General features: G+C 43.7%; 1 protein-coding gene across 1 annotated transcript; it reads left to right on the top strand.

The window, feature by feature from the left end:
- Nucleotides 1–12040: 12040 nt before the first annotated feature.
- Nucleotides 12041–14146, top strand: LOC108345360 (uncharacterized). Its single transcript, XM_017583958.2, has 2 exons — nucleotides 12041–12479; nucleotides 12931–14146. The coding sequence occupies exons 1-2, from the start codon at nucleotides 12265–12267 to the stop codon at nucleotides 13703–13705; spliced, it is 990 nt and encodes a 329-aa protein (XP_017439447.1). The 5' UTR covers nucleotides 12041–12264; the 3' UTR covers nucleotides 13706–14146.
- Nucleotides 14147–14215: the final 69 nt, after the last annotated feature.

Below are 14215 nucleotides of genomic sequence, written 5' to 3'. Positions count from 1 at the left end.
AGTGGCACCTCCTTCTCCCTACTCTTCAACAACAACAAGGTTTAATGGCACATTCACCTAATTTGGGTGGACCTTTCTGATCTTCAACACAAGTCATCTATTCTCGAATTTTGACCTAGGATAAATAGACTTAACTTTCAACCTAGGCCGACTCAGTTAAGTCTTTTGACTAAGATGACTTGACTCGACCTTTGTGAGTAGAGTGAAAAAAGAGAAAAATTTTCAAATTTATTATATTTTTAAAGTATTTGAAAATTTTCTATTTTATTCATTTTAATTACTTTCTAACATTTCTTAAATTTGACCTTTTTTCTAATTTCTTTATTCAAACGAGTCATTTATTATAAAAAGTTTTAAATTCTTCAAATAAGTGATTTATCCTTTTCAATTACCTCATCCAAATGCAAGGTTAGGCAACATACTCTGCACGTCAAAGAATATGTGAATGGTTGTATATGATTTCTTAAGGGAAAGTATACGTAAGACATATACATCAACTAGAAATTATATATTTTTGTGTTTAGATATCACGCTCTTATAGAATTTTACTTGACTAAATTAAGGAAGTTTTGATTATACAATATTTTGTAATGTTATATAAACATATAATTTAGCTAATTAAATATCTCTAGGTCAACATTTCTTCTCAATGGCAAACATATATTGTTAATTTGGCTAATAATATCCCAGAAACCTAAGTTTTCATAACTTTTGGTAAGAATAACTGCAAATTGATCTTCAGATTAAATATTAGACAATTCAAAAATATTTTTATTAAGTTTTTCCATGATGAAGAAACTTTCAATCTCTACATGCTTCATACGATTAATAGGGGTTGTGAAATTGAGCTTATATATGCACTAAATCTAACTACAACTTTCAGCTTGTTGCTTCTCTAAATGACAAGGTTACCTCCTACAAAATATAAAGTATTTATTTTTTATCTTCTATCTTTAACAAACCAAGCTCAATCTGCATCAAAACTATTACATCTTTCTAGTTGAAGTTCTTCTTGAACATTGCTCCTTTTCCAAGAACAGCTTTTATGTACATTAAAATTTGTATAATCACATCCATGTTTTTCAACTAAATTGTTCTTGAACTATCTAACCGCACCAAGAGCATGAGTTAGGTATAATATGTGAGAGATACATCAACGGCCCTACAAGTCTTTGATATATCTCCTTATTAGTTGGACTTTTATTTCCCTTTAATTGGAGAATTTATGGCTTGAATATTGTCATCTCAATTTCTTTCAATAAATTCAATGCATACTTTTGCTAAGAGAGAAAAATATCTCATTTTGATATTGAGATCTGAATTTCAAGAAAGTACTACATAGGTTGAAGATCCTTGATCACGAATTTCTTTGTCAAATACTTTATTAATTCCTTAACAATTCATGTAAACTTTAACGTAATTAAGAAATACTATGCTTAGAAAAACAAATTAAAAAAAGGAAAGAAGCTTGTTGTGTTAAAAACCTGGTAAGGCAACTTAGGTAAAAGTTAGAGCGACTTGATAGGAAGAAAACTTGAAAAGAATGCCATAGGAAAAAGTGAGGTTATCTGGAGAATCAAAATAAGCTCACTAAGAAGAAAATTGTTAAGTCAGCTTAGGAAAGAGTTAAAGAGACCTAATAGGTTGAAAATTCAAAAAGGGTAACTTAGAAAAAAGATAAGGTCAAGTGAAAAATAAAAAGAAGTTATCTCGAATGAAAACCTAAAAAAGCCTCCTAAGAAACATATCAGTCAACATTTGAAATGCAAAATTCATTAAAAGTTTATTAAATAACAGTTAAAAAGAATACTTGAAATTAGGGCAATTTATGGATGCTATACACACATCAAGTGATGACTAATAATTAGGTAAAGGTTTTGTGTTGGTTCAACTATCTGGCCTTTTTTTAACAAATGTTTCGACTGTGTCCGGGCGGACCCTGTTAAAACACATCTGAGTGGACGGACGACTGATGGGGAACGCTGGAGCCGGGCGGACGACCGATGGCGAACGCTGGAAACGGGCGGACGCTTTCTCTCCAGCTGATGCAGACCGAGCGGACGGTCTCGTGATGGACGAACGCTGTTCCTCACTCCAGGCCGGGCGGTCACCATCCTGCTCCAAACTCAAAGCCGGACGGACGTCCTCCTTGACACTTCTTCATACTCGAGGTCGGGCGGACGTCTTCCTTCTCCAGAAACTGCTCCGCGCTCCAAGCTGGGGAGGGGCCGGGTACCTGCTAAAGGCACTCCGACGCTCAAGTCAGTAATATGACAGAGCGATTGTGATGCGTGTATGCATCGTTATTCAAGTTAGTCTAGAGTTCATACCTGAGACCTTTATTTATAGTGAATTGTAATGGGCTTTTACCTTTTGGGGGCCTGGAAACGGCCCAATAATACCTTAATCTTCATTAAGGGCCTTAATGTGTCATTAGCGTATAACCGTGTAATCAATAAAGTGAGGTGGCGGTTGGGCGTCCGGTTCATGAATGCGTACCTGATTCTTGGGCGAACGTCCCAACTTGGGTGGACGCCTGATTCTGGAATGGCTGGACGGCGGACACGCCAACCTTGGGCGGACGTCCACTTATTAAATGGTTGGCCGCTCGTTCGGTCCAGATTCCTGGGCGGACTGGCGGACGACGGACGTCCTTGGGCGGACGTCCGGTTCCTGAGGACGCTCGATCCAGACTGTTTGGCGGACGTCCGTATTATTGGGCGGACACGCCAACCTTGGGCGGACGTCCACTTCTTAAATGGTTGGCCGCTCGTTCGGTCCAGCTTCCGGGGCGGACATTTTACCTTGCGCGGACGTCAAGTCTTGGGCGGACGTTCTACTTTGGGTAGACGTCCACTATCAGTACATATGGCGCCGTCTATGTGGGCGTCCTTCCGTACGGCGTCCGGCACCCCCTGGTACAACAAAGAATATGAATATATGCTTTTGTTATTTATTTGTTTAATTTTTTTAACTAATTGTAATTATTATTATTTTACCTTGCGTACAGGAAGACACACACCCACCCACGCACTCTCAAGTACTCAAGCATCCACGAACACACAAACAGGAACCCACGCAAACACATACAAACGCACACACCCACACACACACGCAAACACACACACACGCAAACACACACGCATGCGCACCCACACATCCACACACACAACCACACATATACACACACAAAAACACACACACACACACATGCACACGTACACATGTACACGCACACAGGCACACATAAGCACACTCAGACACATACATGCACACATACATGCACACACACACGCACACACACATTCACACGCATACATACACACAGACACACAAACGCACATACACACAAAATCACACATGCACGCACACACGTACACACACACACGCACACACACCCACACCCACATACACACACACGTACAAACACACACACAGACGCGCGCATGCCCCAAGACACACACACACATGCATGCACGCACCCAAGCACACACACCCACACACACTAACACATGCACACTCAAAATCATACATGCACACACACAAACGCACACTCACAAGCATACATGCACACAAACAAAACAGACACAAAATCACACATACAGACACATAAAAGCACATACACACCCACACACACACACTCGCACACACACCCACACACATACATACACACACAGGTGCACGCACACACACACACCTACCTACCCACACACACACACACACAGGCACGCACATACACACACGCACGCACATACGCATGCAGACACGCACGAACACATGCAAGCACATACGCACACGCACCCACACGCACACACATACACACGCACAAACACACACACAAAATCACACATACACACGCACAAACACACACACACACACCCACACATACACACAGACGCATTCCCACCCACCCCCCACCCACACACACACACCCACACACACACACACACATACACACCCACGCACGAAAAAAAAACGTACACACAAACACCTACGCACACACAAACACCTACGCACCCACACACACACAGGCACGCACATATGCATGCAAACACGCATGCACACACACAAGCACATACAAACACGCATGCACACACACAAGCACATACAAAAACGCACACACATACTTACCCACACGTACACACGCACACAAACACGCAAATTCACACACATACGCACATGCGCACCCACGCACTCGCCGTCACACATGTACGCGCCCACGCACACACACGCACCGACGTGCATACACACACACATATGCACAAACACACACACATACAAACACCCACACACACACACGTACACTCACACACACACCCACTAACACACACACACACACCCACTAACACACACACACACACAAACACAGCCACCCACCACACATGCACACACACACACCCACACACACAAATACACACACACGCACGCACCCACACCCACACCTACACACACCTGCACACACACACACCCGTACACACACACACTTGCACACGTACGCACACACACGAATGCCCATGTACACACGCATACGCACATAGGCACACACAAGCACACTCAAATGCATACATGCACACACACAAACGCACACTCACAAGCATAGATGCGCACATACACACAAACAAAATCACACACAAAATCACACATACACACACACAAAAGCACACACATACACACACGCACACACACACACAAGCATCCCACACATCTACATACCCACACATACAAATACCCACACACGCACCTACAAACACACGCACACACACACATATACCCACACACACAAGCCCCCACACACGTCCATACGCACATAAGTGTCCACGCGTACATACCCATACGGGCACAACCGCACACGCGCACACTCACCCACACCCACGCACACACACACCCCATGCACACACACCCACACCCACGAACGCCCATGCACACACCGACACACATGCACATGTCCACACACTCACACGCACCAACACCCATACACATACACATACACACACACACGTACACACATCCATCTGCCTGCCCACAGACACACACACACATCCGCCCACCCACTCTCACACATACTCACCCACGTTCACACACACACCCACACACACACCCACCCACATACACACGTACCCACGCCCACACACACGCACCCGCATGCACACACACACTCACACACACGCATAACAAGCACACCTACCCACACACATGCTTGCACACGTACACGCACACAAACACACATAAGCACACACGCACACACACAAACGGAAACTCACAAGCATACATGCACACACACAACAACACACACACAAAATCATACAGACATAAATACACATACACTCACACTCACATACGCACACAAGCGTACACACATCACATACCCACACACACACACGTTCACCCACCCTCCCACATACCCAACCCCCGCACCCCCCCCCCACACACACAGACAAAAACACACGCACACACACTCACACACACATCCAAACACATAGACACAAAAACACACGCACTCATGCACCCACGTGCGCACACACACGCATAACACGAACACCCACACAAACACACAGTCTCACACACACACACATACACCTGCACCCACACCCACACACACACACCTGCACAAACACTCATACACACACACGCTTGCACACGTACACACACGAATGCACACACAGATACACGCACATGCAGAAACGCATACTCACACGCAAACATGCACACACACAGACACATACAAAATCAAACACGCCTACACATGCACGCACACAAACACACACACCCATACCCTCATAGGTGCACATACATAAACACACACCCACAGACCCCCACCCACACACGCACACACATGCCCGCGCACACGCATACGCGCACACGGGCACATTTGCACAAGCATACACACACACACACTTACATTCACACACACCCAAACCCACACACACACAACCACCCACACACGCACACACGCACACATGCGCACATGTGCACAAGCATACAAGCACACACACTCACACTCACACACACGCACATATGTGCTCACGAGCACAAGTGCACACGCTCATACGGGCATAATTGCACAAGCACACACGCACACACACCCACACCCACACCTACGCACGCACACACCTACGCACATGCACACATGTAGGCGCATAAATATACACACACGCACCGGCACATACACACATGCACATATGCACATGCACACACACAGACACCCACGGCCACGCATACGCACACACTTATGCACACACACGAACATGCACACACACGAACATGCACACATGCACACACGCACACGCACACACTCGTTAAGGCGCGCGCGTGCACACGCATGTCTACATGCACGCGGACACGCACACGCGTTAGCACACACACACACATACAGACACGCACAAACAGACACTCACAAGCATACATGCACACACATACACTCACACAGAAACACACACACACACAAAATCTCCCCCCCCCCCCCCCCACACACACACACAAAATCCCACACACACGCGCACAAACACACAGAGATACACACACACACATACAAAGACACACAAGAGTACACACACACACACACAGGAACGCACACGCACACACACAGGAACGCACACGCACATACACCTACCCACCCACCCAAACAACACACATATACGCACACACACGCAGAGATACACACACACATACAAAGATACACACAAGTACACACACACAGGAACGCACACGCACACACACAGGAACGCACACGCACATACACCTAACCACCCACCCAAACCAACACACACATACGCACACACATGCACACACGTACCCACACCCAAACACCTACACACCCACACACACAAACACACACGTGCACCTACCCACCCACACACTCACCCACCCACACACACACACACACACACCCACTCACCCACCCACACACACGCACACACATACGCACGATGACAGACACGCAAGAACACTTGCAGACGAGCGCACAGAAACACACACACACTCGCACACACACACACACACATGCAAGCACACACGCAAGCGTGCACAGACACACGCACATGCACACCCACCTAGGCGCACACAAGCAAACTTACACACATACATACAGACACACATACACACACGCAGAAACACACACTTACACGCATACATGCACACACACATACACAAACTCACATACACACACACATACAAAATCAAACACGCCTACACACGCACACCCACATGCACGCACACACACACACCCTCACACTTGCACACACACCCCCACATACGGGCACAACCGCACACGCGCACACTCACCCACACCCACGCACACACACACACCCCATGCACACACACCCCATGCACACACACCCACACCTACGAACGCCCATGCACACACCGACACAGATGCACATGTCCACAGACTCACACGCACCAACACCCATACACATACACATGCACACACACACGTACACACACCCATCTGCCCACCCACAGACACACACACACATCCGCCCACCCACTCTCACACATACTCACCCACGTTCACACATACACCCACACACCCACACCCACCCAGACACACACCCACCCACATACACATGTACCCACGCCCACACACACACACCCGCATGCACACACACACTCACGCATAACAAGCACAACGACCCGCACACATGCTTGCACACGTACACGCACAAAGACACACATAAGCACACACACACGCTTACATGCACACATACACACACGCACACGCACAAACGGACACTCACAAGCATACATGCACACACAAAACAACACACACACAAAATCATACACACATAAATACACTTACACTCACACTCACTTACGCACACACGCGTACACACATCACATACCCACACACACACACATGTTCACCCACCCTCCCACATACCCAACCCCCGCACCTCCCCCCCCCCCCCCCCCCCCCCCCCCCCCCACACACACACAGACACAAACACACGCACACACACACTCACACCCACATCCACACACATAGACACAAAAACACACGCACTCATGCACACACGCACCCATGCACCCACGCGCACACACACACGCATAACACGAACACCCACACAAACACACAATCCCACACACATACACATACACTTGCACACACACCCACACACACACACCTGCACAAACACTCATACACACACACGCTTGCACACGTACACACACGAATGCACACACAGATACACGCTTACGCAGAAACGCACACTCACACGCAAACATGCACACACACATGCACGCACACAAACACACACACCCATACCCTCATAGGTGCACATACATAGACACACACCCACAGACCCCCACCCACACACGCACACACATGCCCGCGCACACGCATACGCGCACACGGGCACATGTGCACAAGCATACACACACACACACACTTACATTCACACACACCCAAACTCACACACACACAACCACCCACACACGCACACACGCACACATGTGCACATGTGCACAAGCATACAAACACACACACACACACTCACACACACGCACATATGTGCTCGCGAGCACAACTGCACACAATCATATGGGCATAATTGCACAAGCACACACGCACACACCCACACCTACGCACGCACATGCACACATGTAGGCGCACAAACATACACACACGCACTGGCACATACACACATGCACATATGCACATGCACACACACAGACACCCACGGCCACGCATACGCACACACTTATGCACACACACGAACATGCACACATACACACACGCACACGCACACACTCGTTAAGGTGCGCGCGTGCATTCGCATGTCTACATGCACGTGGACACGCACACGCGTTAGCACACACACACACACACATACAGACACGCACAAACAGACACTCACAAGCATACATGCACACACATACACTCACATAGAAACACACACACACACACACACAAAATCTCCCCCCCCCCCACACACACACACACAAAATCCCACACACACACGCGCGCACAAACACACAGAGATAGACACACACACACATACAAAGACACACAAGAGTACACACACACACACAGGAACGCACACGCACATACACCTACCCACCCACCCAAACAAACACACACATACGCACACACACGCAGAGATACACACACACATACAAAGATACACACAAGTACACACACACACACAGGAACGCACACGCACACACACAGGAACGCACATGCACATACACCTACCCACCCACCCAAACAAACACACACATACGCACACACATGCACATACGTACACACACCCAAACACCTACACACCCACACACATAAACACACACGTGCACCTACCCACCCACACACATACACACACACACACCCACTCACCCACCCACACACACGCACACACATACGCACGCAGACAGACACGCAAGAACACTTGCAGACGAGGGCATAGAAACACACACACACACATGCAAGCACACACGCAAGCGTGCACAGACACACGCACATGAACACCCACACAGGCGCACACAAGCAAACTTACACACATACATACACACACACATACACACACGCAGAAACACACACTTACACGCATACATGCACACACACACACACTCACATACACACACATACAAAATCAAACACGCCTACACACGCACACCCACATGCACGCACACACACACGCACACCCTCACACGTGCACACACACCCACACACCTCCACCCACACACGCACACACGTGCCCGCGCACACGTACACACGTGCACATGTGCACAAGCGTACAAGCACACACACACACACACTCACACCCACACGCACCCAAACTCACACACACACACACACCCACACACCGCCACACCCCCACACACGCACATATGTACTCGCGCGCACACGCCCTTACGGGCATAATTGCACACGCACACCCACACACACCTACACCCACGCGCACACACCCACACCTATTCACACACACACACACACACACACACACACACACACACACACCCACGCACATGCACACATGTAGGCACCCAAACATACACACACGCACCGACGCCTACATACATGCACACATGCATACGCACACACACACGCACCCACGTCACGCACACACACACATTCGTTAAGGCACGGACGTGCACGCGCATGTGTACATGCAGGTGCACACGCATTAGCACGCACACACACACGCTCACACGCACGCACGCACACACACATACTCACACGTACGCACTCCCGCATGCATGCACACACACGCACACACACATGCACACACGCACGCACATGGACACACGCAAACACACACAAGCACACGCAGATGCACACACGCACATGCACACATTCACACGCACATACATACACACGAAATGCCTGTGCGTATTTGGTGGAGATGAAAGTAGTGTGTTGGTTGACCTATTTGAACTTCTTACCAAACTGCATCAATATATGTTTTTCTTATTTATTTGTCATTTTTTTTTACTATTTCGAATTATCAATATTTTACACACAGACGAAATAGCTTTTGAATATTGGGTGGAGTGAAGATGATGGTTGACTTATGTGAACTTCTTACCGAACGACATTTATATATATTTTTCTTATTTATTTGTCATTTTTTTTACTAATTCTAATTATTATTATTTTACTTTTCTATTTGTGTATGTTAGTTTATGACTACTATTATTATCTTATGATAATTACTTCCTTCATTATTTTTAAGCGTGGTTTAAGGATATTTTTAATAAATAAAGAAAATGTAATAAGTTTTCTTAACTGTAATAAAATATTTTATTTACTATTACCATTTTAACATCACAATAAATGTATATATGTAAAGTAATTAATATTAAGTTAAAAAAATAAAGATTGAAATGAAATTGCCTAAAAATTTTAATGATTCTTATAAAAAAATCATTAAAAATGTGACACTGAAAAGGAACACACGAAATAGTTTCTAAGGGAATTGACAAATTCAAAGAAAAAGAATAAATAAATAAAAAATTTTATAAACATTTGTTTGTTTCTTTGATGGCTTACAAAAGTACTAACATTACCTATACTAAAATGTACTTTTATTTATGTAATTTATGTAATTTGTATAATAATAGATTGATCAGATGCATTTCACTTTCAAAAGGTAAATAAATAGATACTTATGATATATTTTTAAATGCAATAAATCCTTTTAATTATTGTAGATCCATAAAATAATTTCAAATTTCATATTTTGAAAATTCTATAAATATTAATTATAAAAGTCATAAAAAATCATTAAAAAGAAACATTACAATGCAATAAAATCTTTTAAAAACTACATAACTTATTTTTACGGGAAAATTTCTTTTAAAATCCGGATGCAATACATTCCATTAAATCTTCTTAACAAATTACCCATTTAATTTTATTAAAATAGTTATTTTTCTCATCAATTATTTCTTATGTAATCTCATCGATTACGAGAATTAATATGATTTTTTTCTAATTTAAAAATATCCTCTCACATAATATTGTTAAACATGACACAGTCTCAATAATCGAGATTATACATGATAATATGAAAGTACAGAGAATAACACAATAACTTCTTTCCATTAGAAATATTGATCTTAAAATAGTAAGAACATGAATGCATGTAATCAAGGCTAAGATTCAAATTTGATTATAAAAACCATTTTTAATAGGATTTATTTTTGGTGTTAATTTTTTTCTTAATAAAGCATGGTATCTTTTCATTTAATTGTTGTGATTTGAAAATCATTTTTTAATTTTTCCTTTTCCATTTTGTACTTTGCTTATGAAGTTATCATTCTTTTTTCAGGTATTGGTGGCTTAGCAGTAGCAATGGTCAAAAGGAGTTTGGTGCCATGATTGAAGAAAAGAATAAGAAGAAGCAATGTTGTGAAGGTGATTCAGAAGAGTTATTGATTAACATATAGTTTATGTTCTTTCCAGAGTCCTAGTCTCAGCTATAAGCAAACCTATAGCATTAAAGCAGAAGCACAAAATCAGTAGAAAATTGACCAAAAATATAGAACCCACCAAAAGCTCACTGCGTTTGCTTCCATATAAGGAAAGTTAAAGATTCATTCTTAGGAATCAATGTTGTTTTTTATCACTACCCAACAACAAAACACACACCAAGATAAAAGAAAAATGCAAAAGCTGACCAAAAGAATTGTATGTTGCTTCTTGCTGAAACAACGGATTGGAATACCCTCAAAAGCTTAGCTTTACCTCTTCAAGCAACCAATCTCGATGCTACAATTACCACAACATTGACACACGGCAAAGGAAGAAACTGAGAGAGAGCTCCAATGGAAAAAGAGGTTGTGGAAAGTCTTTGGAATGGTGACGGAGAATCTCAAATTCAAGCAGCTTTGGAGCTTTGCAGATTAAGCAGTAAGCAGAGGCACAAGTTGGAAGAAAGTAGAGTCATGGTTCCTCTTATTTCCATGCTTCATTCTGAAAACTATGAAGCAATAGAAGCTGCTCTGTGTGCTTTGCTCAGTCTTTCCTTTGGCTCTGAGAGGTTAGTTCATCATTTCATTGTAAACTTCTCCCGTTTCTTCTTACAGTCTACAGTATCTGTAATTTTTAACTCCGAGTTCTGTTATCACCCTGATGAATTCTTAAACACTCTGAGTTGAGAGTCTTCAAGAGAACAGAGGGTTAACAAAAATAATGTGTCCATTGCAAAGGGTTAACAATAAAGCATAGAAAACTTAACATTGAATTGGAGCAATTAAAAAGTTTGAACTTTTTATCACCCCCATGATTGGATTTCTGGTAGTGGGGCTAAGGAATATGTTCTTGGTAACAAACAAAGCTTGCCATTTGTTAATGATAAATTGTGTCATCATATTTCTTTACCTAAAAGTAATGTATGTATAAAAATCAAAGGATCAAATAAACTCCTTCTGTTGTACGAATTCCTTCAAAAGTTTGCTTAATGGTACACAACTTTTCCAAAAATTTTACAGAAACAAGATTCGGATCATCAAATATGGAAGTTTGCCAGTTCTGCTGAGTCTCCTCCATTGTGATAGCCAGAGAGCAGCAGACTTGACTTTGGCAGCCATGCTTACTCTCTCTTCTTGCAAAGCAAATAAGGTAGCAATTGCTTCTTCTGGGGCTGTTCAAATCTTGGTTGGGTTTGTAAACAACAGCAATTATAGCACTCAGTCTCAGCTTGATGCTATTGCTACTCTGCAGAATCTTACAACGTGCAAAGAGATTGTTCCACTGATTGTGTCTTCTGGGGTTATGCTCTCCTTGCTTGAACTGATCCACACCTCAGTAAAATCATCTCCATTGGTTGAGAAAGCAATTGGGTTGCTAGAAAACCTTGTGTCTTCATCAGAGAGTGCATTATGTGAGGTTTCTAGTACTATTGGAGCAATCAGGATACTGGTTGAGACTATAGAAGATGGATCTTCACTGAGCAAAGAGTATGCAGTGTGTATACTTCTCCTTGTATGCCAGAGCTGCAGAGAGAAATATAGAGGGTTGATTTTGACAGAGGGAGTGATGCCAGGGTTGCTTCAGTTGAGTGTGGATGGAACATGGAGAGCCAAATCCATGGCTCGAGAACTGTTGTTGCTTCTGAGGGACTGCTCCAATTATAGCTCAAGATGTAAACAGATTGATCATGAGCTTATAGAAAGGATAATGGATGAAATTGAAGCAGAAGGAGAGGAATTGGCAGATACTACTTTGAGGCTGGTAGAGGAGATGATTGCAAAGCTCCATGCTTAATCTTTTCTTGCGTTACATCACTACTTTTTTTTTCTTCTTTCTAACTTATTGGCATTAATTATGTTTTTGACATGAACTTCATTGCTGAAAAGATATTAGTAAACCAATGTAGAATTGACAGCATTGTTGTGTATATAAAATTGGTTCGGTTTTAGTATGTTTCGTGTTTGGTTTTGATTGTGTCGATTGCTAGGTATTCTTGGATTCTAACTTTACTTGTTCCGGGTTACAAACATTAAGTTTGAATTCGATTAGAGTTTAGGATTTGGTGTTGCTTTTTTATTTGTTAACGACTGACCAACTCAGCAAACAATGTCGTGGGGTTTTGTTTCTCACTTTGGAAAAAGCGAAACAAATAAAGATTTATACATGATCCGTAGAATCATGTGGGGTCTTCACTCTTCGGTCAAGACTTAAATCCCCCAATGAACTAAAGAGGTGACGGAGTGCTTTAAAGGTTGTAGTTTAAACTTTTAATGTAGGGATACTGAAATTCAAGAGTAATTCACA

This window comes from Vigna angularis, chromosome 8, assembly GCF_016808095.1.
Source record: "Vigna angularis cultivar LongXiaoDou No.4 chromosome 8, ASM1680809v1, whole genome shotgun sequence".
NCBI lineage: Eukaryota > Viridiplantae > Streptophyta > Magnoliopsida > Fabales > Fabaceae > Vigna > Vigna angularis.
The sequence above is the reverse complement of the archived record's forward strand: the minus strand, read 5'-3'. Positions and strand labels throughout refer to the sequence as shown.